At 41.8% G+C, this 25,487-nt stretch overlaps 1 protein-coding gene across 1 annotated transcript; it reads left to right on the top strand.

Moving 5' to 3' along the window:
- The first annotated feature begins 41 nt into the window (after window positions 1-41).
- On the top strand, window positions 42-25,186 carry PLAA (phospholipase A2 activating protein). Its single transcript, XM_033084811.1, has 14 exons — window positions 42-236; window positions 2,519-2,712; window positions 3,651-3,751; window positions 3,835-3,955; window positions 4,966-5,133; window positions 6,160-6,295; window positions 6,802-6,971; window positions 8,276-8,433; window positions 9,440-9,659; window positions 11,628-11,696; window positions 13,252-13,323; window positions 14,142-14,243; window positions 14,847-15,011; window positions 22,869-25,186. Exons 1-14 carry the CDS (start codon window positions 88-90, stop codon window positions 23,432-23,434), a joined length of 2,391 nt encoding a protein of 796 aa, XP_032940702.1. The 5' UTR covers window positions 42-87; the 3' UTR covers window positions 23,435-25,186.
- Window positions 25,187-25,487: the final 301 nt, after the last annotated feature.

Here is a 25,487-nt window from a genome sequence, read left to right as displayed (position 1 = left end):
GGCCGGGCGGCGCGCCCTGTGACGGCACTTCCGGCGCGGCTTCCGGCGGCGGCGCGGCCCGTGCTGTGTCAGGCCGGCGCTGCCGCCATGGCGGGTGAGGGCAGCATGTTCCGGCTGCGCTGCTCCCTGCTGGGGCATGGGCAGGACGTGCGGGGCCTCACCCGTGGCCTCTTTCCGGAAGGCGGCTTCGTGTCCGTTTCGCGGGACAGAACCGCGCGGCTCTGGGCCCCTGACGGGTGAGTGCTGGGCTACGGCGCAGGGCGGGCCGGGCCGGGCCGGGCCGGGCCCTCTAGCCGGTACTCCACAGGGAAGAAGAGCATGGAGGTGCCGCCGCCGGGGCTCTACCCCTGCCCCGCCGAGTCCTCCTCAGGGGCTGCCGGCAGAATTTGCGGAGCCGAGGGAGGTGACGCGCGGTGGGAGCCTGTTTGCAGGAGGCGATCGTGATTGGCATTGTCACATACATAGAATCACGTTAAGGGTTTGAAGGGAGGCCTTCAAGATTTTCCAGTCCTAGCCCCTCAACCACGGGCAGGGGCGCCTTTCACCGGAACAGTTTACTCAGAGCTCTGTCCATGCCGGCCTTGGGCACTTCCGAGGATGGAATATTCGCAACTTTTCTGGGCAACCTGTTGCAGTGCCTCAACACCCTCCCAGTGAAGATCTTCTTCCTAAAGTCAAACCTAAGTTTTCCCTCTTTCAATTTGTGCTCATTACTTCTTGTTCTGTCACTACCATGAGGAAGAATCCCTCTCCCAGCTTTCCTGTAGGCCCCTTTAGATACTGCAGGGTTGCTATGTCTCCATGCAGTTTGCTCCAGGCTGACTAGGCCCAACTTCTGCATACCTGCTTTTGGGGGAAGTTTATGTTTTTTAGCTTGCTGTACATCCATGTTATAGTGTGCTTTGGAAATGATGACAATAATTACCAGTGAATAGTTCTAGGCATTTTTTTTCCCTAGGTAATATTAATAATGTTGTTTCCACCTCATGGTATTCAGTGCCAAAGTTATCCTGTTAAGTAACAGTGCTGCAATTTTGACAGTGAGGCAGTGTGCTTTGAAAGTTTTTTAAAAAAAATTTTTCTCACCCTTGCTAAGCAAGCTTCATTAAACATAAAATGGCATGTGAACAAAAAACTATGCAGAAAATTAAATAAAGACATTGAAAAAGGAAAAAATGCCCCAGTGTTAGCTTTTCTAATGCTGATGTGACACAGAGTTGTCTCCTACTGAATTTCTGTAATTGAAATCACAGAGTGAATTTTTCGGCATGTTTCCTTTACCAGAAGCAGTACTGCTAAGCAATGTGTATAGGAGATGGTAGAGATGTGGGATATTGCTGGTAGCTACAGGGTGTAGCTCCTCCCCGGACAACAGTTTTATATTGTGATCTGTATTCTGAAGTTACTAGACACAAATATTCTTCCCGTTGCCCTCATGTTAAATAGAAATAATTGGTAAATTTGCTGAGTGGTTACTTATTGATCCTCAAGCTCTGCGACTAAGGTGAAGAAAAACTAGTCATATTAAGTGGGTCTCATCACAAGGGAAAGAACTTGCCAAATTGCACGGAAGTTTGCATTAGGAAAGGAGTTGTAGTTTTAACCCATAGTTTTTGAGAACTCGGTGAGGAAGAAGACATAATTTACTTTTATCAGCTTATAATGTTGATATTTATTATCCTTGTTTGTTTTGAAGGCTCAGAGACTACAGTAGTCAGGGCTCAATGGGTGAGCACACTGTTGTATGCTGTTTTGGTTTAGCTGTTCCAGGAAGGGATGTTGCCTTCTTACCTCTACGTGCCTTAAGGGAAGAAAATATTTTAGAATTTAAAACATTATAATGATTTCCTTACATGTTTTAAGCTTGCCAAGCATTAGGGTTTGAAGGATATCAGGGTGATATCATATGATAGGTTGTGTTTTTGAGGTTGTGGGAGCAAGCACAGAAAAACAAAACAAGCGCACAGCATGCCAACCTACATATTTATTCTATGGGAATAAGTAGCTTTTTTAAGTTAGTGCTGTAACTACTGAGGTTGGCTCAGGATGAAGAAATGAGGGTGCTGTTTGAGTCAGTTATGATCTGTTTAACTTATATTCCTCTATAGTGCTCCTAGTGAAAAGCCAGTGAATACATTTGGCAGGCAGTAAACGTCATTTGTGTGCTCTTACTTTAGCATGTACTCAGATATACATTTGAGTGTTCAAACAGAAAAAGATACCATGAATACAAACTGTAGCTATTTCTGATCAAATTTGGCATAGCATTTGTCAATGAGCAAGAAAAAAGAAAAGTCCTTCCAGGCCTATCATTGCATTGAAAAATAAGTGGAAAGCTCTGGCATTATGTACTGGGGAGGAATTCTGGAATGTAATTTTTATCTTAAATTTCATTCTTTCTAGGCCATCCATCATACTTATTCAGCACAAAGCAAGCATAGTTACTAATTCAAGAATTGTCATTTACTCAGATAAAGTTTCTGTCATGATTCTAAACTGATTATCTTCTATGTTTAAGTCTTAACAGGGGTTTTACTGAGATGCACTGTATGAGTGGCCACTCAAATTTTGTATCTTGTGTGTGCATCATACCTCCAAGTGACCTCTATCCTCGTGGGCTGATTGCAACTGGTGGCAATGATCATAATATATGCGTTTTCACAGTTGACAACCCAGCTCCCCTTTACATCCTTAAGGGTCATAAAAACACAGGTATGTAGTAATTGTATTTTGGCGTTTTTTACATATGAGTTAATGTGATTTATTAGAGAGAAAATTAAATTGAATTTATAAAACTCAGTTTTGATTTATTTGGTGTATAATGTAGCTAACTGTTTAATTATGGTCTCTGCAAATAGGATTTTATAATCTTAATTCATGCAGTGACCATTTGTTGCAAGGACTTCCAAGTTTATCCTGATGAATGTTTGAACTTTCACTGTCTCTCTGTATTCCCGGCAATTCAGAGAATGATTACCCTTTTGTCAAGAATTGCGCTTCAAAAAAGCAGTTAGTTCTTCCTGTATTATTTTTTTTATCAAAGCTGATGTAAGTAGAAAAAATCACCTTCCTTAATAAACTTCCTCTGCCCATTTTGTTACTTAGATCTGTATTTAATATTGATTGATGCTTTAAGTACAGAGCTTTATACTGTGTTACTGGAGCATTTGCAGATTATCTTTCTGCTAAATCTTTTGATGTCACCACAGTTTCTTGGTGGTAGTATTTTGCCTTCCAAGAAGGTGAGCTAAGTATTTTTCGTATGAAGTAACTTCTTGAAGACATAAATTAATACTTGTAGACAAAGCTTTTCTTTTTCTTGACTACATATTTGCATTAATTGTGTGTCTTAACTAGTTATCTAACCTGCTTGTCATCATATTCTAGTCCAAGAGATTTATGACTTAGAAATTTTAAAATATGAGTGGCAAAAATATTTCAATTTTTAAACCTAAAATTGAGAATTTTAAGCAGTTTCTTTCTAGGTTGCAATACAACTAGAGTTCGCTTAATTCTTCTCTAGACTCCTCAACACTAAATGTGCTATTAATACCAAATAAATCCTCTTAAATGAATCTCTTGAAATTGCTGGCATAAGATTTGTGGCAGTCCAGGGTACTTGTCAGTTCTGACTTGAATGTTCATTCCAGTTTGCAGCCTTTCATCTGGGAAATTTGGCACATTATTAAGTGGATCATGGGATACAACAGCAAAAGTCTGGTTGAATGACAGGTGTATGATGACATTACAGGTATGAAGTTCCTTTACATGAATATGGAATAAGTACTCTGAATTTGATTCTGACAAGTCTTAACAATGTTGGGTTTTTTGCAGGGTCACACAGCTGCAATATGGGCAGTGAAGATACTTCCTGAGCAGGGATTAATGTTGACTGGTTCAGCTGACAAAACTATAAAACTGTGGAAGGCAGGCAGATGTGAAAGAACGTTCACTGGTAAATGTTACTGCAGTTGATAATTGATTTGGTGTGATCTGTTCTTGTTAAAAGAGAACAAATTTTAAAATCTTACAAAAATATGAATAAACTGAGCAATATTGTCTTGGTTTAGAGGACGGTATTGCCAGGAGAAAAAAGCAAGAGCTTTTTTTTCCAAAATTGAGAGTGAAAATCCCCTCCTTCCCAGTTTACTATAATTTGGAAATTAATGGGCTCTCAGGCAAAAAAAGTATGGGTTTAGGAATAACAGTTTTTTACTGATAAATCTACAAGACAAAACAAGAACAACATCAGCTATGAAAAATCAGTGACAAAACAGAACAAAACTCAGTCTCAGTCTTTTTTCCAGTCAGACGCCCTTCTCCTCCTCACAGTCCTGGTGGAGTGGAGCGGCCTCAGTCGCAGCAACTGCTGAAGCAGGCAGGCAAGGTGGCAGGACAGTCCCAGGTTGGAGAAGGGTGAAAGGAAAAAACTCCGCTCACCGTTTGCATCCTGGTTCTCAGCACTGTTCTCAGAGGAAGCTGTAGCAGTGTCAGAGTGCAGGGCAGGTCCCACCACCGAGAAAAAAGACGCTCTCTCCTCCAAAAAAGAAGCTCTCTCCTCCGAATTTGGGCTGGCAGCAGGAGAGTGTGCCCTTGGAAGGACAAAGCAACTCCCAGCCATCCATCTCCACCCTCTCTTTTGCCTTGAGCAATTAGAAGCCAAAGGAGTTGCCAGGTTTCTTTAACATAATAATGGGAAAAATTTCTCCACTGAGAGAAAAAAACTCCCCCAACCCCCAACAAATATTTAGGCAGGATTTTTAAAGTCTTGAAGTACTTGTATGCCCAGAAGCCATATGAATTCTAAAAAATAAGATCTTTTTCAAAGAATTGTGAGCAATTAAGTTTTTTTTCCTGATTGCTCCCACAAAGATTTGTTGCCCGGGTTTAGATGTGAGCTGTATAGAAGTGGCATACTGCTGCTAATGGAGACAATAACTGCATTAAAATTTTCCTTTTGTAAAGGACATGAAGACTGTGTGAGAGGTTTAGCTATTCTCAGTGAAATGGAATTCCTTTCCTGTGCAAATGATGCTAGTGTTCGAAGATGGCAGATCTCTGGCGAGTGTCTCCAGGTGTATTATGGACATACAAATTATATATACAGCATCTCTGTCTTCCCTCGATGTAAAGGTAGGATTCCTTCCCAACTGTTACACAACATTCTTCAAATTGAAATGGTAGGGTGTGTATTCTGATATTTTGTGGCACTGCCACAACTAAAGAACACCATTTAATTTTTTTCTTACATCTAGTGTAAATAGATTTAAAAAGACATTGAGATTGACTCCAAGTTGCACCACTATCAAGATGGCTCTAGCAGTATGTGGGATAAAAGGTTCTGGGGTAGGGCTAATTGAAGGCTTAAGTAAAACTTAGATGAAGCAATGGACAAAACTGTTGTCTTAGCTGCCACCTGTAGTTCAGTGCTGTTGCAGAGCGGTAAAATAGTAATATGTGGCATGCCACTTTGAGATAATGTCAATTTAGATTTATGTCACTCACAGTATGCATTATATGTAGTTTAGGTTAAGAATTTTATGTGTGAGGCTTAATTACATTTGCTTTCAGAGTTAGCGATTTAGAGGTTCAGAACTAACTTGAACCAGTTGCAGAAGAAATTCCAAGTCAGTGACCTTTGTGTGATGTATGGGACACTTGCACATTTGTTCAACAGGTAAAGTGCACATATATGGGTTGATGCATTTATTGTAGACCTCCTATGCCTTAAAATTCCTCATTGAGGAGTTTGTAAACTTTTGAAAATGCTTTATGTGTGTTTTCTGATAAAGCAGGCTTACCTTCCAAAAATCAATTCGGAACAAATGTGAACCTATGCAAGTATAGTGTAAAATGAAAGTATGATGATTACAAAATTGTTCAAGCCCTTTAAAGGATGAAGGGATCTTTCTTTGTCTTGGGCACAGTTTCATTCACTGTCTGGCTGCTTAATCTGCAATTTATACGCTTTGGATTTTTTGAGAAGACAAGGGAACAGTGGTTTTGTTTTTGCTTTCTACTTCTAATTGAGAGAAGTATTAAATTGCAGAAAGGTTCTTTTACTGTTGTAATTTTTAGATACCCAGTTTCAGAATGGCATCTAGTATCACACTATGCTAAAAATATACTTCAAAAGTTTTTTATTTTTTTTATTTTTAGATTTTGTAACTACTGGAGAAGACAGATCTCTTAGAATCTGGAGACAAGGGGAATGTGCTCAAACAATCAGACTCCCAGCTCAGTCTGTATGGTGCTGCTGTGTCTTAGACAATGGTGATATCGTAGTTGGTGCAAGGTAACCACGCTTTACTTTCAATATATTTGTAGATCCAAATCTGACAATCCTTGAAGAAATTGCTAACGTCTCTTTGGATGTCAGTTTCATTTGTATTTAAAAATAAAGCCATCAAAGTGTGTGTGTATTAAATTTAAACATGTGCTGCACTTCATCCAAGAAGTAATTTTTTATGTCATTCACAGAAATGGGAATGAAAGAAATCTTTGGAAATGTGGTAAATTATTAAGAGATTTGAAAATAAATTTAGTAAGCATGGTATAAAGAATGCTTTTGATAGGCATATTTTATCTTGATTTTAAAATTATACTGAAGACAGGGTTATCTGCTTGATTCCTTCTCTGTATTGTGTCAGTATGAGAATGAATTCCTTTCATAGCAATAATTGGGAGGGGTAGTTAGAAATAGTGATGGTTTCTTGTAACATAGAAGTGACCATTAGAATTTATGCAGTCATTGTGATATTTTAAATAGTATTTCTATTTGAATGTTTTCTCTCTGTTCAGTGATGGAATTATAAGGGTGTTTACAGAGTCCTTGGAACGTACAGCAAGTGCTGAGGAGATTCAAGCTTTTGAAAATGAGCTTGCCCAAGCATCCATTGACCCTAAAACTGGTGATTTAGGAGATATCAATGCTGATGACCTTCCCGGAAGAGAGCACCTTAAGGATCCTGGCAAGTTATTGTACATCTATCATGTTAGAGATGCTTCCAGATCTTAGTTTGAGGTGTTGAAACTTCTGATGTTTTTTTTATTCTCCTGTGAGATAATTTAGAAAAAGGTGGAATTGATGCTGCAGTATGTTTGAGGTGTTTTCTATCTGTACTGCAAGCTGTACCAAGGGTATGTGAAACAGATAATTTGTAAAAGGAGTACTGAATGTGCAGTTTTTTTCCTAAAAAAGGTAGTAAATGCAAATTTTCTGCTTTAGCTTTTGACTGGAAAGATAGTCTTGATGGGCTCGGTTCACACTTTGTGGGTACTTGGGAGGTTCCACGAATGCAGTAGAAGCAGTAGTAAATATCATACTTAAACAGACAGATACTTCTTCCCAAGGTGAAGTAACTGGTGACTTTGGCCCTTGGCTATTACCAGGAAGTGGCATAGATCTCACATCGATATGAAACTTCGCATCTTGTTAGACTATGGGAGAACTTCTGAAGTACTTGACCCTTGTATTGCTTTGGCCACTTAGTCTGCTGGCAAATACTGTTATCATAATTGTAAAGTGCTTATTAAGATTGCTGCTATTCTTGTGAGATGTAGTATTTTGTCTGTTTTTTTCTGAGATAGAGTTGATTTTCTCCATAGTAGCTATTATGGGGCTGTGTTTTGGATTTGTGCTGAAAACTGGGTTAATAGCACAGGGAATTTTGTTACTGCGGAGTGGGGCTTACACAGAGCCAAGGCCTTTGCAGCTCCTCACCCACCCCACCAGTGAGGAGGCTGGGGGTGTGCCAGGATCTGGGAGGGTACACAGTTGTGACTCCAGCTGACCCGAGGGATATCCCATACCATTTGGCATTATGCTCAGCATGTAGAGTAAAGGAAGGAAAAGGAAGGGGAAGGGATATTTGAAATGTTGGTGTTTGTCTTTCCCAGGAGCTGTTGAGCATGATGGAGCCCTGCTCCTCTGGCGACAGCTGAACACCGTCCTGCCCATAGGAAGTGGTGTATGAATTCCTTGTTTTGCTTTGATTGAGGTTTTTTATTTACCTTTTTAAATGTATCTCAGTCCCCAAATTTTTCACTTCTATTCATCTGATTCTTTCCTGCATCTCAACCACAAGGCCAGTGAGTCTGTGTTTGCTTAGTTGCCGTGTGGGGTTATACCATGACATGTAGCTACTTAATTCCTGTGCTATTACTTCAAGTGTTGTTGAACTATTTTTAAATTTTTAATGCTGAGCACCATTTGAATATTTTTCTTTCCTAAAGTAAATCATATCCTTGAAATTGTTTGAACTTCTGCCTACAGGAACAAGAGATGGACAGACGCGGCTTATTAAAGATGATGGGAAAGTAGAAGCATATCAATGGAGTATTAGTGAAGGAAGATGGATAAAGATTGGTGATGTTGTTGGTTCTTCTGGAGCCACACAACAAACATCTGGAAAAGTTTTATTTGAGGGAAAGGTATATGCAAACTTTAATTTGTTTCATTCTTTCCTAAGTAACTGATCTTTGTTCAGATAAAATATAATTTAGAAAACAGGTACTTTTTTGTTACCTTTGTTCTCAGAGGTAGAAGTACAGTTTACTTTATTACTTAAAAAACACATTTTGTGAAATGAGCAAGCCAATGGACAAGGTAAGCCATTAGTAGATAAATTCTCAAGTTCTATTGTGTTTATTATTAATACCTTAAGAAGTTAGTTTCCCAAAAGGAAATGGACTTTAAAATTTATAATGCAAGGCTTACCTAAAATATTAGGTACCAGGCCTTTTGTACTGCTTCTTTATAGTAACTATTGAACCTAAAGACAGGTAAGCTCACCTAAAGACTATATAAGCTGAAAAATGTTTCCTTCTCTGAAATACACACAGAAGAGCTTGTCAGGGTCCACCACAGAATAAATGCTTCCAAGATACTGATTGTCACTCTTAAAGATTTTAAAGAAACACTAGGAAATTTTTTGCTAGCATTAGAAGTGTGCTTTTAAGACTGAAATTTCTTGAGGCATCTGATTGCTCTATAGCTTTGGAGGAAGAGTGACACGATGCATCTTTATTTTGTAATATATCTGTACACACATTATCATGATGTGTTGTTTTACTCTGCTCCTCTTGAGCAGAGAATTCTGGAAAATACAGGTTTAAGTCTGTCATGATTTTAGCTGGGACAGAGTTGATATTCTTCTTAGCAGCTGGTACAGTGCTGTGTCTTTTGGATATAGTATAGCAACAGTGATATAACACAGTGATATTTTGGCTGTTGCTAAGTAATGTTTAGTGTTTACCCTAAATCAGCAAATGTTTATTTGCAGTCTTTCAGGAGAGTATTACTGATATGTTACATAAGTAGCAGTGTTTGAAGTTTTTAGGTTTAGGTCTGGGCCACTGTTAGACTGCATTTAATGCATCTTTATGTAAGAAATGCTGGAAGACTTCTAATGTGTTTTTATTTTTATTCCGCTTAAAGGAATATGACTATGTTTTCACCATTGATGTAAATGAAAATGGGCCTTCCTACAAACTGCCATATAACATCACTGATGATCCTTGGCTGACTGCATACAACTTCCTGCAAAAGAATGATCTAAATCCTATGTTTCTGGATCAGGTGGCCAAGTTTATTATGGACAACACTAAGGGGCAAACATTGTTGAGTACAAGTAATCAATTTTCAGATCCATTTACAGGTAAATATTTTAAACTTAGGTGATGACATTTTTGTGTCTTCACAGTTGCTGAGGATGCACACTGATCTTCTACACCATCATTAGCCAAGATGTGGAATGCAGTACTGATGCAGTACTGACCCCTGGGGTACACCACCAGTGGCTAGCTTTCATTAGATGTTGTTGCACTTATCACCATCCTCTGGTTATGGTTGTTCAGTCAGTTTTCAATCCACTACTGTCATAGAATCATAGTATCATTAAGATCGGAGAAGGCCTCTAAGAATATTGAGTTCAGCCATTAACTCACCACTTCCATGTTCACACCTAAATTACATCCCCAGGTGCCATATCCACATAGCTTTTTGGATACTTCAGGAATGATAATTCAGACACTTCTTATGGCCTGTTCAGCCTGTTCAAATGCCTGACCACCCTTCCAGTATAGAACTTTTTCCTAATAACTACTCTAAACCTCTCCTGGTGCAGCTTGAGACCATTTCTTCTCGTCCTGTCACTTGTCACTGACTGAAGAGACTGACCCCCTCCTTGATACTTTTCAAATAGTTGCAGAGAGCAGTGAGGTCCACCTGCAGCTTCCTCTGGGAACTTAAACACCCCCAGTTCCTTCAGGTGCTTCTCGTAAGACCTGTGCTCCAGATCCTTCACCAGCTCCGTTCCCCCCTCTCTGGACTTGCTCCAGCACCTTAATGTGTTCCTTGTTGTCAGGGGCCCAGAACTGACCACAGGGTTTGAAGTGCGGCCTCACCGGGGCTGAGTACAGAAGGATAATCACAGCCCTGGTCCTGCTGGGATAAAAGTCAAGATACCATTGTCCTCCTTGGCCACTTGGGCACACTCCTGGCTTATGTTCAGCTGCTGTTGACCAGCACCCCCACGTCCTTTTCTGCTTGGCAGCTTTCCAGCCACTCTCTCTCTACACTGGTTTATTGTGACCCAAGGACAGGACCCAGCACTTGACCTTGTTGAACCTCATAGAATTGTCTGCGCAGGCAGACTTTGGTATTGTAGCTCTTGAACTTTTCCTACAGATACTTTCATATCCTTAAATGATTGAGGGCCAAGGTACAGGTAGTTAAAAGAAAAAAAAAAAACTTCCGCAAAATTCTAATCAAGCCAGTTGTATTTTTCAGTCTAGTCTTTTTACCAGTGAAAGAAAGGTCCTGTTTTCATAGAAGAAGTGCCAGATGCTGTTAAGGCAATTGATAAAACACAAAAATTTAGCCAGAGAATTAATCAAAATTAAGTGAAATACATAAATTACTTATCAGACAGGAAATGGAACTAGAGCAAGTTGATTACTGATAAGCTAAACCATGTTAATCAATTACATCCTGCTTGCCACATTTACAAAACAAACTAATTAAATTCATTTCACGAAGATGAATTTAGGAAGAAAATAGCATTAAAATAATTGAGCTAATTACTTTTCTTTCTTTCAAGGGACTGGCAATAGGAATATATTCTTGTCAGGTTATATGTAACTCTGACAGCTGCAGTTACCACAGAAGTAATTAGGTTAGAAAAGACCTCTGAGATTGAGTCTAACCTGTGACTGAACACCACCGTATCAGCTAAACCTTGGTACTAAATGTTACCCATCCAGTCTTTACTTAAACACCTCTACCACCTCTATGTGGCTCATTCCAATATCTAATCACCCTCTAATCTTCCTCATTTTCAACCAGAACCTCCCCTGGTGCAATTTAAGGCTGTGCCTTCTCCTGTCACTGGTTGCCTGGGAGAAGAGGCCAATCTCCATCTGGCTGCACCCTCCTTTCAGGGATTTTAGTGTGGTAAGGTCTCTCCTGAGCCTTCTGTTCTCCAGGCTAAACAACCCCAGCTGCCTCAGCTGCTCCTCATAGGATAGGTACTCCAGACCTTTCACCAGCTTTGTTACACCTCTCTGGATTTTAATAACATCAAGCTGTGTTTGACTGTCATTGATTTTTCTTGCTGTTTGAGTAGGTGCTGGACGTTACGTTCCAGGCTCTTCATCTGGATCGAGTACAATACCTGGGGCAGACCCCTTTACAGGTAATGTAAAATTCATATCTATCCGGATAGCGCCTAAGATACGCATTTGAATCATGTTGTTTTGCATTCTGTGTTGAGCCCCAGACAGCTGTTTCTTGCAGTTCTCTGGGGCAATAGTGTGGAACAGCCTAGTAAGGTGTGCTCTGCCCCTGCAAAGCATACTGATATCTAGTCAGTAGAGGGGAGCCCTCTGCTGTCAGGTCTGCCTCTTGTCACTCTGTCCACTACAGCAGAATGGTAAAGACCTAAACCTTTTGTTTTGCCAGACTTCGTATGCATGAACCACACAAGATTAGGTATATTCATAGAGGTAGTTTTCTGTTTTCATTTGTACTTATTTTTTACATTATCTTTGTTGGTACCATCCACCCTGTATTTTAGATTCTGATCCTCACTGATACAGCCATTGTAAAGACCTCTTCACTAGTTTAGCATCCTTATTTGCAAAGATATTCCCAGTTCAATCCCTGCGTTGGCAGACTTACCCCATCTCTGATTAGTAACTCTTGCTCTTCAAAGAGGTTCCTGTCTCTAGTCCCTGGATGAAAATTTCTCATCTGCAAAACCAGCTGTGCAGTTGCTGACCTACTTGATAAGTCCATTTCTATTCAAGCATTTTTGCCTCAGAATACCAAAGAAGCGCCCTGCACTCTTCGTCCTTGTTCTCAGGGCTCTGTAATGATACTTGATATCCTCCAGGACCTCTTTGGTAAAACCCTTGGTGATCATGTGGCAGAGTAGCAGGGTTACAGTCTGAAGGCCAGGCAAGGGTTGGCAGTGTTTCTGTGATATCCTGAATCCTTGCCCCCAGCAGACACACACCTCCCAAGTTACCAGGCCATATGCATTATGTAAAGTACTGTGCAGGAGGTTACTCTGCTTCCCATCACTGCTGCTTGCCTTTCCTGTTTTTGCAGACAGGAGGTGCAATCTCAGCTGGCTCTTAACACATCACTGCTGGGTGTTTGTCCTCACCAGTGCCAGGGCACTCACTGCCTGTTCTGCAGTTGCAGATCTACAGGTAGAGCAGAAGCCTTTGTGCTGTTACAAAAACTCACAGCCTTCAGTATTCCCCATCTTGGCGGTCTTTATGTGTCCAGCTGTTTCTCCTCCCTGGCTTTTGTGGCTCTGTGGTCTCTGCAGATGGAGGCCTCACTGAGGTCTCACTGTAAGAGAGTCCATCCAGGTCTCTGCCACAAGAGAGACCACTTGTGGCTCAGGCACAAAGAGAGTCGAGGCTAGGGCAGTGTGCCCTCATGCTGGAACTTGTCATGGATAAGGTATCTGCTGTGCTGATGTCTGCACGTGTGGGTGCCAGAGATCATGACACAGTGTCTCCCAGCTGTGGGCTCACTTATCTTGTGAATGCCATCATCACCAGCAGCGTGGCACAGGCATAGATTTAATTCTTAAAGAAGTATTGCTCACTACTTTGTAATTCCTTTAGTGCAGCATAATCCCTTTTAATAGTCTTGTTTCAAAAGTAGTAACTAAATACAAGTATAGGTTACCTCTTTACTGGTGGTGGTATTTAAAAACTTAACATCTTTGTTAGGTGCTGGTCGCTACGTTCCTGGTTCAGCATCAAATGCAGCACCTCCAGTGGGCGGGGTTGATCCTTTTACAGGTAAGAGACAATGTCCGCCAGTGAAAAGCATTCCTGATCTTTTTGTTTGTTTTTGTTTCTCTGACATGAATTCTGCATTGATGCAAATTCATGCTTTATTAAAAATTGATTGAAGCCGCTTATTCTCTGAAACATTGATAAAATAGGGATAACAGAGCCTTCCTTTACATGCAGGAATCATGCACATAAGCTTTAAAATGTATAATAATAATCTGAGAGGATTATTGGTCTTCTAGTAGTTACATTGTTGATGAGAGAAACTGATATATACACTGATATATACAGTATCAGCTACTAAATGACCTGTGGGTTTAGGAAATCATTATAGGTGATGATAAAAGCTTTTTATTGCTCCTTAAAAAAAGACATTTCAGGCTACTGTTGCATGTGCCATAACTGGGTCATATCTGCAAATCTTCTAATACATAAACACTTCCATTATGAAAATAATAAAAACACAAGATTTCACGGGCAGAAAGGATCTTTTTTGTGAAAAGACTCTTGCCATTTTTATGTGTTAACTTACAATAGCCATTGCTGTGACTATGTATTTAGTTCACATAATGAAGAAATTACTGTTAATAATTTTAACTTGTAAATTTTTACATGAGGGGTCACATTTATGAAGGTATTGCTTTCAGTTTTAACCCTTTAATATGAAAATAATGTAAGAAATGACAGCTATTTGCATAGATATTCAATTTTTTCAAAAGCTATTTTTCTGAGTAATATCCAGCAGTAGAGAGTTACTGCTAGAACATCATTCTGTGTGAGACACCTTGATACACTGTTGAATGCTCTGTATTGCTTTTCTGTAGGAATGAGTGCCTACCAGTCAACTGGAGCTAAAGTTGAAAATATTTATTTTCCGAAGAAGGATGCTGTCACCTTTGACCAGGCCAATCCTACACAAATACTGGGTCAGTGTTTTAATATCAAGGATGTTTTCTCAAATGTATTTGAAGTAACTTGACTAACAGAGCTTTTTAAAAAAACCTGTCCTTAATACTAGATCCATTATGTTAATCTAATACTTGGATTTTTAAATCACACTGCAGTTTGAATATAGCACATGTTATAAGCAAAACATGATCACATGATTTAAGTAAAAATAAAAAAACTGTGACCACACAAATATGTATAGTTTCTTTATTGTTTTTACTGCCTACTAAGAGAAAAGAGCAAAACGGAATTGTATTAGTTATGAAAGCTCTAATGTTCTTATTACTTTTTTCTGCTTTTTTATCTTTACTTTGGCATTTCCTGAAATTTTTCTACCAATTCTGAATCCTTATGTGTTGTACTGTTAAAGTGGAGTGAATAATAGCAATCATTGTGATAATTAAAAACTTAAAATTTGAAATCACCAAATTGGAAAAAGTGTTTAAAAATCTGACCCCCAAAAACCACTCAATTGCAATAGTCGTTACTTGTTTTAAAAGTGCTTTTTTAGCATTTCAGTTGAGATCTCAATTTGTGAAGTCTGTTTTTGGAAAGGTGTGCCTCTTCTGTTTGTGTTACAGGCAAATTAAAGGAACTTAATGGCAATGCAGCTGAGGAACATAAGCTTACTGAAGATGACTTGATAATCTTAGAAAAGTTACTGTCTGCAACATGCAACACCTCTGCGGAAACACCTACAGCACAGCAACTGCAGACTTTATGGAGAGCAGTTAACTGGCCAGAAGGTAAACTCTTGCAATTTTTTAATGGGTCATCTCATCAGTATTTCACCATGAACAACAAAAACTCATCATGCTGTATGTCACACTGAGTCTGTCCCAAACACTTGATAGCTGAAATAGAAAATAGAAGATGACTAAAAGATGCTAACAGCGGTAATCAGGTTCAGGGGCAAATTTGATAATTGGTTGTCAGGTTTTATTGGCACAATAATAAACATAAAGGAGAAACTTGGTATCAAATCAGTTGTCAGGAAATAGAGTAAGCAAATGTGAACTTGGCATCCTAACATGTTACCAAATGAGAGATGGAATTATGGAGATAAAGTACAGGGAAAAAAAACAAAAGTAGCTCCTGTTTAACATGGTAGAGAAGAAGTTACTGATACTAGGCTATGCAATCAAAACTGCATTAGTGAAATGATATGCTGGAAGAATATAGGTAGAGGTGATATAATTACATTTAATAATGTATTATCAGCACTGATGAATTAGAAAAGGTATTTAGGTTATTACAACACATTCTGGAAAAAACAGTTGTTGGCATATACAAATATCTAAGCATAGTTAAAATTTACTGCTTGCTTAAAATTGCAGTTAAAGATTTACTAACAGGAAGAACATTTTAGTATTAAAAATTCATGCTGTCCTGGTTTAGGGGACAGTATTGCCAGAAAGGAAAAATGCGAGAGTTTTTTCCCAAAACGGAGAGTGAAAATTCCCTCCCAGTTTACTATAATTTGGAAATCAGGGGTTTCTCAGGCAAAGGGTATGGGTTTAGGAATAACAGTTTTGCATCCCGGTTCTCAGGGCTGTTCTCAGAAGCAGGAAGCTGTAGCAGTGTCAGAGTGCAGGGCCTGGTCGCACCACGGAGAAAAAAGAAGTTCTCTCCTCCACCTTAGGGCTGGCCAGCGCCTTCAGGCCAACCAGCACAGAGTGGCTCCTCACAAGGACAAAGCAACTTACAGCTATTCATCCCTACCCCTCTCTTTTGTCTTGAGTAATCAAAAACCAGGGAGTTGCCCAGGCCAGGTTCCTTTGACATGCTAATGAGAAAAATTTTCTCCACTGAGGGAAAGAGTAAAAACTCTCCCAACCCCCAACATTATCCACACCAAAATTTTTCCCATGCCAACATACTACATCAAATTGGAACCTTTAAATTGTATACATACATGCAGTTACAGACACAGTACCATAGATAGTTCACCCTAGGACAAGGTCTCCTTGGGGTATGCATCGGATCTCTCCATCCTTTTGCATCACCCACCAGGTGCAGCCTGGTCCTTGAGCAAAAACCACCCCACGGACAGGATTGTCTTTGCTGGAGGCAGAATTCACCTAAACAGTTTTCCCTAGCATACCTCTCATGTGTACCACTGGAACCTTATTTCCATCTAGTGTTCCCAAGGGCTCAGATTGGGCAGGGCCTGCTCGGTTAGTGGAGCCTCAGGTATTCACTAAAACTATGTGGCCTTTGGTAGATTACAGTAATTTCACGACTATAAGGCGCACCTTTTTGACTAAAATTTTCCCCTGAACCCGGAAGTGTGCCTTATAGACCGGTGCGCCTTATATGATGTACAAAGTTGTGACATTTGCCACCCCGGAAGTGTGAGCTGTGAGCCGTGGGGGGAGCCGGCAGTGCCACAGCAGCCGGGTGGAGGCGGGCCCGGGGGCCTGTGGCTGCCAGGTTGGGGTGGGCCCTGGGGCCCATGGCTGCCGGGTTGAGGCGGGGCCTCGGCCAGCAACCACGCAAGGGGAGCTGGGGGTGGAGCCTCGCTGCAAAAAAAAAAGTGCGCCCTATAATCTGGTGCGCCCTATATGATCTACAAAGTTGCGAATTTTGCTTACTCCTGGGGTGTGCACCTTACAGTCCGGTGCGCATTATGGTCATGAAATTACTGTACTCTCCCAGTTCTTGTAAGTTCCCCTGCTAAGTGCCTTCAAGGTGGTTTTGAGCAGGCCATTGCACCGCTCGACTTTCTCAGCTGCTGGTGCATGGTAGAGGATATGGTACACCCACTCAATGCTGTGTTCCTTAGGCCAGCTGTTTATGCGGCTGTTTTTGAAAGGAGTCCTATTGTCTGACTCAATTCTCTCAGGGGTACCATGCCTCCAAAGGACCTGTTTCTCAAGGCCCATGATGGTGTTCTGAGCAGTGGCATGAGGCACAGGGTAGGTCTCCAACCATCTGGTGGTGGTTTTCACCATGGTGAGCACGGTAGCGCTTGCCTTGGTGGGTTGGAGGCAGTGTGATGTAGTCAATCTGCCAGGCCTCCTCGTACTTATATTTGGACTATCGTCCACTGTATCAGAGGGGCTTCACTTACTTGGCTTGCTTGATGGCAGCACACGTATCACAGTCATGGATAACTTGAGAAACACTGTCCGTGGTTAGATCTACCCCTCAGTCACGTGCCCACTTATAGGTGGTGTCTCTGCCTTGATGACCTGAGGCATCGTGGGCCCATTGAGCCAGGAACAATTCTCCCTTGTGTGGTCAATCTAAGTCTGTCTTTGACACCTCTATCTTTGAGGCCTGATCTACCTGCTCGTTGTGTCAGTGTTCTTTATTAGCCCGACTCTTTGGGACACGGGCATCCACATGGTGAACTTTCACAGGTAGCTTCTCTACCCAGGTGGCAATGTCTTTCCACTCGTGGGCAGCCCAGATTGGTTTTCCCCTACGTTGCCAGTTTGCATTTTTCCACCTTTCCAGCCAATCCCACAGAGCATTGGCTACCATCCATGAGTCAGTATAAAGGTAGAGCTTTGGCCACTTCTTTCTCTCAGCAATGTCCAAGGCCAGCTGAACAGCTTTGATCTCAGCAAGTTGACTTGATCCACCTTCTCTTTTGGTAGCTTGTGCAACCTGTCATGTGGGGCTCCATACGGCTGCTTTCCACTTCCGGTTCATCTCCACGATGCGGCAGGAGCCGTCAGTGAAAAGAGCGTAGCGTGTTTCATCTGCTGGCAGTTGGTTATACGGTGGGGCTTCCTCAGCACGGCTCACTTGTTCTTGCTCCTCATCATCGGCAAAACCAAAGTTTTCACCTTCTGGCCATTTCGTAATTATCTCAAAAATCCCAGGGCGATTCGTGTTTCCAATGCGAGCACGTTGTGTGATGAGGGCAATCCACTTGCTCCATGTGGTGTCAGTGGTGTGGTGGATAGAGGGAACCTTTCCTTTGAACATCCACCTCAGCACTGGTAGGCAGGGTGCCAGGAGGAGTTGTGCTTCCATCCCAATCACCTCTGAGGCAGCTTGGACTCCTTCATAGGGAGCCAAGATCTCCTTCTCTGTGGGAGTGTAATTGGCTTCAGATCCTCTGCAGCTTCAGCTCCAGAATTCCAGAGGTTGGCCTTGAGTCTCCCCACGCACCTTTTGCCAGAGACTCCAGGACAGGCCATGGTTCCCAGCTGCAGAATAAAGCACATTCTTCACTTCTGGTCCTGTCCTGACTGGGCCAAGGGCCACTGCATGAGCGATCTCCTGCTTGATCTGGGCAAAGGCTTGCTGCTGCTCAGCACCCCAGTGGAAATCGTCCTTCTTACAGGTGACCAGGTAGAGAGGGCTCACAATCTGACTGTACTTGGGAATGTGCATTCTCCAAAAGCCTATGGCACCTAGGAAAGCTTGTGTTTCCTTCTTGCTGTTTGGTGGAGACATTGCGGTGACGTTATTGATGACCTCAGTGGGGATCTGGCGCCATCCATCTTGCCACTTTACTCCCAGGAACTGGATCTCTCAGGCAGGTCATTTGACTTTGCTCTTTTTAATGGCAAAGCCGGCTCTCAGCAGAATCTGGATGATCTTTTTTCATTTCTTAAATACTTCCACTGCCATGTTCCCCCACCCAATGATGTCATCGATGTATTGCAGGTGTTCTGGAGCTTCACCTTTTTCCAGTGCAGCCTGGATCAGTCCATGGCAGATGGTGGGGCTGCGTTTCCACTGCAGAGGCAGTTGGTTCCAGGTGTACTGCATGCCCCTCCAGGTGAAAGCAAACTGAGGCCTGCACTCTGCTGCCAGGGGAATGGAGAAAAATGCGTTGGCAATGTCAGTGGTGACATACCACCTTGCTGCCTTGGACTCCAGCTTGTACGTACTGGAGCTCCAGCATGTCCAACACAGCAGCGCTCAGCTGTGGAGTCACTTTGTTCAACACACGATAGTCCACAGTCAATCTCCATTCTCCATCAGACTTGTGCACAGGCCAGATGGGACTGTTGAAGGGCGAGTGGGTTTTGCTGACCACCCCTTGCCTCTCCAGCTCACGGATCATCTTGTGGATGGGGATCACAGCATCTCAATTTGTCCGATACTGCTGGCAGTGAACTGTCGAGGTGAGAATTGGTACTTGTTGCTCTTCCACCTCCAGGAGTCCCACTGCAGATGGGTTTTCTGACAGTCCAGGCAAGGTGTTCAACTGCTTAGCTCCCTCTACCACTACAGCAGCTACTCCAAAAGCCCACCTGAGTCCCTTTGGGTCTTTATAATAGCCACCCCTGAGAAAGTCTATGCCTAGAATGTGTGGTGCCTCTGGGCTAGTTACAATTGGATGTTTCCACCACTCCTTCCCAGTCAGGCTCACTTCAGCTTCCAGCAAAGTCAATTCCTGTGACTCCCCTTCACCCCAACATTGGAAACATGCTCTTCCCCCACATGTTCTGATGGTATTAGGGTGCATTGTGAACCAGTATTAACTAATACCCTATATTCCTGTGGCTCTGGTGTGCCAGGCCATTGGATCCACACTATCCAATAGACTCTGTTATCCTGTTCCTCTCCGTGGCTAGAGGCAGGGCCCCTCTAGCCCTGGCTGTTATTCCTTTCCTGAACATACATAGTGGAGGTTCCTTCAAGTGGGTCTGACAGATTAGCCTCCCTTCTGTAATGCCCAGCGCCTTGGTCATGGGAGGTTGAGGCTACCTTCACTTTAGTGTAGCTCCCTCAGTTAGCATTTCCCTCCCTGAGTTGACGCACCCATGGTGCCAGGACAGAAGTGGGTTTCCCATCCCATTTTCCCATGTCTTCCCCATGGTCACGCAGGAAAAACCATAGGTCAGCTCATGGGGTGTACCCTCTTCCACTAGCTGGGGGACATTGGGCTGTAACCTTGGGGTTATGCGGCTCACACTAGTGCTGCCTTGATCCTCTTGATCTCCTCCCTCATCTTACTTATCTCACCTCTCATCCCCATCACCTCCTTCATCCCCTCCCTTATCCCTGCCTGTACGTAATCCTTGACCATGGCAGAAACCTTGGCCTGCACTGTGCCATTCATCATACTGTGAAAATCCCTAAGTTTGTTAGCAACAGAGCTCGCTGTTTCTCGGTGTTCATCAGCATTAATCATTGCAATGAAGGTGGTATATTGAGATGGCCCTCGGTTTGCCAGATTCTGCAGCATGTGCCCTGTGCACCTGACCTTGTCAGGGTCATTGTCATGCTGTCCATCCCTTCTAAAGAATACCTCCAGTATTGCCACTTCTCTGAGCTGTTGAATTCCTTCCTCAAGGGTCTTCCAATGCATTCTATTGTGGTATTCCTGCATTCTTTCTCTGTTGACAAACCTCTCTCTTATACTCATTAAAAGCCGCTCCCAGAGGGGAAGTGGGCCTGGCTCCCTTACGAATATTTGGTCCACACCTGAGTCCTGGGACAAGGATCCCAAATTCCTTGCTTCTGTACCATCCAAGTGCACACCTGTACCCATAAGGTCCCAGACCTGAAGTAACCAAGTTGTCAAAGCCTCCCGTCCCTGTTGTGCAATATCTTTCCGCAGATTGCGGAGATTTTCGTAAGACAGGGACTCAGTAATGATTTCAACCTCTGGCTCCCCTGCTGGTTGCGAGGGCCCTCCTCTCTGGTCCTCTTTGTCTAGGTGCCTTGTTTTCATTTTAGATTTTCTAGTTTCCACAGGGTGACTGCTCCTGGCTGTGAGTGCCCGTGCAGTTCAGCTGGAACCTGGGCAGATGTAATACTAATGGGTTCCACTGCAGCATCATTGGATTGTCCCCCTTTAAGGCAGGGCTTCTCACCAGCTTGGGAAAGGTACTCCTTCATCTGGCACATCTCACTAATCAGTTTCATTAGAACCCCCACCCACTCCGGGTGGTTCCTTTCTGAGGTGGACTGTGGGGCAGGGTCAGGCTCTGGGGCAGCATCTCTAGTTTCTGGGGCAGGATCAATGTCTACAGCACCATCCCTACTTCCTGGAGTAGGTATCAAGGTTGTTATCCAGCTCAATCCCCCCTTATCTCTAAATGTTAAGTAAGACAAGCCTATCAGTAATACCATCCACTATATGATATCATTAGCATTTAGAGGAGATTTGAACCCTTCAAAAACTGGTGGGGTAGACCCAAAAATCTGGGTGAAGGGTTGGGAGAAAATTTCCGCTGGTGTTATTCCCTCACAGTAGGTGCCATTATTAAAGTAACCCCAAAAACATGCAGTTAGTGTGTGGTATCCCTGAATCCATGTATCCACTTTCCAAAGGGTGTTAAAAATCCATGAATTCCTCACCTTATCAACCCATAAAGCAAGTTGGATAACAGTCACAGTAGCCTTAGTTATAGGGCTTATGTTTAGATAAGGGTTTGCAAATGGGAGAGATACATGTATGAACACGTGCAGCCCAAACCAGATTAAACTGGACCACATGTTGCTAGCACACAAAAAGACAATCTTAGGCAACTGGAGAACTGTTACTCCTTTTTTCTCTGCCCCACGTTGGGTGCCAAGATCTGTCCTGGTTTAGGGGACAGTATTGTCAGGAAAGAAAAATTCCAGAATTTTTTCCAAAATGGAGAGTGAAAATTCCCTCCCTCCCAGTTTACTATAATTTGGAAATGAAGGGTTTCTCAGGCAAAGGGTATGGGTTTAGGAATAACAGTTCTTTACTGATATATCTACAGGACAAACAAGAACAACATCAGCAATGAACAGATCAGTGACAAAACAGAACGAAACTCAGTCTCAGTCCTTTTGTCCAATCAGATGCCCTCCTCGTCCACACGGTCCTGGTGGAGTGGTCTTCTCTCTTCTCTCAGTTGCAGGAACTGCAGGAGCAGGCAGGCAGCAGTGGCAGGGAGTGGTCCCAGGTGGGAGAAGGGTGAAGAAAGAGAAACCTCCGCTCACCGTTTGCATCCTGGTTCTCAGCACTGTTCTCAGAAGCAGGAAGCTATAGCAGTGTCGGAGTGCATGGCCTGATTGCACCACGGAGAAGAAAGTTCTCTCTTCCGCGTTAGGGCTGGCGAGCGCGAGTGGCTCCTAGCAAAGACAAAGCAACTTACAGCTATTCATCCCTAGCCCCATCTTTTGTCTTGAGTAGTCAAAAACCAGGGAGTTGCCTGGGCCAGGTTCCTTTGACATGCTAATAGGAAAAATTTTCTCCACTGAGGGAAAGAGTAAAAACTCCCCCAACCCCCAACACATGCTCATTTTATAATATCACTTAATTAAACTGTGTTTTGCATAACGAGAAGGAGTGTTCAGTCACTGAACTTTTCAGCTTTCAGAGACGTTTTTGGATTAGTTACCATATCTTCTGCTTGTCTTCAGTGTTATCCATTAGAGATTTTAGAAAAGATTTTAAGATTTTCTGCAAAGCACTATGTTAATCCTGCATTGAGCATTATGGATTTTTTTTTTTATAATTTAAGTGTTAATAGAATGATTTGTCAATATTTGTTTTTATGAATGTGAAAAATATTATGCTTTACTTATACATGAAATTGGTACTGTCTGTTTCCAAACCTGCAGGTCTAAGAAAGTCTGCATCTGGAAGAAAATCACTGATAAATTTATGTATAATACAGTATTAACACTTTTTTTTCTGTTTTGTTTCTTAGATATTGTCTTTCCAGCTCTAGACATTCTCAGATTGTCTGTCAGGCATCCCACTGTGAATGAAAACTTCTGCAGTGAAAAGGAGCATGTGCAATTTATCATCCTTCTCCTTAAATTTTTGAATCCTAAAGGCAAGCAAGCAAATCAGCTGTTGGCACTTAGAGCTCTTTGCAATTGTTTTGTCAGCCACGCAGGCCAGAAGCTCATGATGGAACAGAGGGATGAAATAATGACACAAGCAATAGAAACTAAATCAGGCAATAATAAGAACATCCACATTGCATTGGCCACACTGACATTGAACTATGCTGTATGTTTACATAAAGTCAACAACATTGAGGGCAAAGCTCAATGTTTATCAGTAATCAGCACAGTTATGGAAGTTGTTCAAGATCTTGAAGCCATTTTTAGACTGCTTGTGGCTCTTGGGACGCTAATCAGTGATGATACAAATGCTGTGCAATTAGCTAAGTCTCTGGGAGTTGATTCTCAAATAAAAAAGTATGCCTCTGTATCGGAACCAGCTAAAGTAAAAGAATGCTGTAGGTTTGTTCTTAATTTGTTATAATAAGTTTTTTCTTAGCACTTGGAAGACAGTGTATGCAGAAAGAAGATGCTTTTAGTCATATTCTATGACAGACTAAACTTGGGAAAATACTGTGGATTAATTACACTTGACTTATTGCAAGATACAGAGCAAATAAAACTTTTTTCACTGTTTGTCATTGGACTGCTTTTCTGAAGTGATCAGTGCACAAAACTTTGCAAGGAATCCTGACATTACTCTGATAAAAACAGATAACCAAGAAGTCAAACCATATCAGTACTTGCAGGTCGTCCAAGCAGAAAGGTAGGAAATGGCTGTTATTTAGTGACTGTCAACTCTGACACCCACCCCAATCACATTGTGTTTCAGCATGATTAGTCTGTTTCTTGACTGTGGGGTTTTTTTCAGCAGATGAGGGGCCCTGAGAGCTCAAGTTCAACAGTGCATTTCACAAGCTTATTAGTTAATATTAACTCTTGTCAAATAGTGTGGTAAGGAAATTTTTCATCAGCTTTCTCCACTTCCTTTTGAAACTTAGCTTTAATGGCTCTTAACCTCTTTTAACCCTAGGACTAGATGACTTTTTGAAGGGTAGAATCTCTACCTGCCTTATGGATGTTGTGCTTCAGTCATAAATTTGTATCTTGCAGCTTGTAAAATGGCATGAACTTCTGTCCTATGTATCCCAAGACACTTCTAGAGAAGCCTTTAACTTGACTTTTTGCTTTTTAAGGACAAGAATACCCCACTAGTTAATAGCAGGTGTCTTACTCTATGTTGTAAAATCTAGATGATTAAAAAAAGGTCATCTTGAAGAGTGGGAGAGCAATCTAAGTCTAGAGAAAAGTTTGAGCAGCAGCAGCTTGAAGAAGCTTCCTAAAGGTGGTCAGTGTACCCTGCCTGTGTTTGAGGCATTTGGAGAAATGTCCTTGACAAGAGGCTCTTAAGTTTTGGTCAGTCCAGAAGTGGTCAGGTCTTTTACAACTGACATACTTGGTTGTAAATTACAACAACTGAAAGTCAAGTTTCAAGAGGTAGCTCTAACTTCATAACCGTGGTGACTGTTAAAGGTGAAGATAATGCTTCACAGTTTATTCCAGCAGATCTAACATGTTCACCTCAAAAGGGAGATGTTATTTACTACTAGTGCAAATGTCACAATTGGGTTTAGAATTAATATGAATTGATGAAGGTCAATGTTTAAGTTATATTTTTCATTAGACTAGTAGAACAGAAAAAAAAAAGGAGAAAAAAAAAAGGCAAACTTCTGGCATATGAGCTCCACATCATGATTCCAACCTATGTTGTCTATGCCAGACGTGAAGGATTTTGTGACCAAGAGCTCTTAACCTTTGTTCTAGCTACCTGAACTGAGTTACTACACTGCTTCCAGCAACCTTTGTGTCTCTGATCCTTAGCTGCATACTTGTACAGTTACACTTTGGATGGATTTCCAAATTAATATCCTCACAGTCCTCATCATGGTCTGAGTCACACATTTTCTGATTTGATCCATAGGAAGTTCATATATGAGGCAGTCCAACAAACCATTTGTGATTTACAGTGCTTAAGAGATGAACCCCTTCCTGGGAAAGCATCTAAGAAGCTACCTTTAGAAAATGTGTCCGTGAAATCATGTGCCTGTCTGTTGAATTTTGGTTGCCTATTATACAATTGTTCTTGAAGCTTCAGCTTTCTAATGTTGTGTTCTCCAACTGTGTTTGTACCTGTGCTATTTTAAGAAATTATACTTGTCTTAATATTTTTATTTTATTATTGTGGGATTACTCTGTTACAGATTCTCTTTACATGAAAATTGTTATGAATTTGCCAGACCAAAAATTAATGTTTATATTAATAAACATATTCTTGCAACTCCCAGGAAATGGTATATTAAAAGATATTACAAAATTCACTTAAATTTACAGAGGAATGATGAGGCACAGCAAAAAATCCTTCTGGGGACTGCAACACCAAGTGTTAGGCGAGATGAACAAAGCAGGCCAGCACTGTTTGGAGAGAAAGATACATGCTGCCACATATGTGATAGCAACTTTTGCTTTTGTTTTAAATG

Source organism: Catharus ustulatus, chromosome Z (genome assembly GCF_009819885.2).
Source record: "Catharus ustulatus isolate bCatUst1 chromosome Z, bCatUst1.pri.v2, whole genome shotgun sequence".
NCBI lineage: Eukaryota > Metazoa > Chordata > Aves > Passeriformes > Turdidae > Catharus > Catharus ustulatus.
The sequence above is the reverse complement of the archived record's forward strand: the minus strand, read 5'-3'. Positions and strand labels throughout refer to the sequence as shown.

Bases quoted from the DNA above. Each gene is read 5' to 3' on its own strand.
- PLAA (XM_033084811.1), top strand. From the start codon at position 88: ATGGCGGGTGAGGGCAGCATGTTCCGGCTGCGCTGCTCCCTGCTGGGG. The intron at 237-2,518 runs GTGAGTGCTGGG...TCTATGTTTAAG, and splicing joins CGGCTCTGGGCCCCTGACGG to TCTTAACAGGGGTTTTACTG. The intron at 6,296-6,801 runs GTAACCACGCTT...CTCTCTGTTCAG, and splicing joins GATATCGTAGTTGGTGCAAG to TGATGGAATTATAAGGGTGT.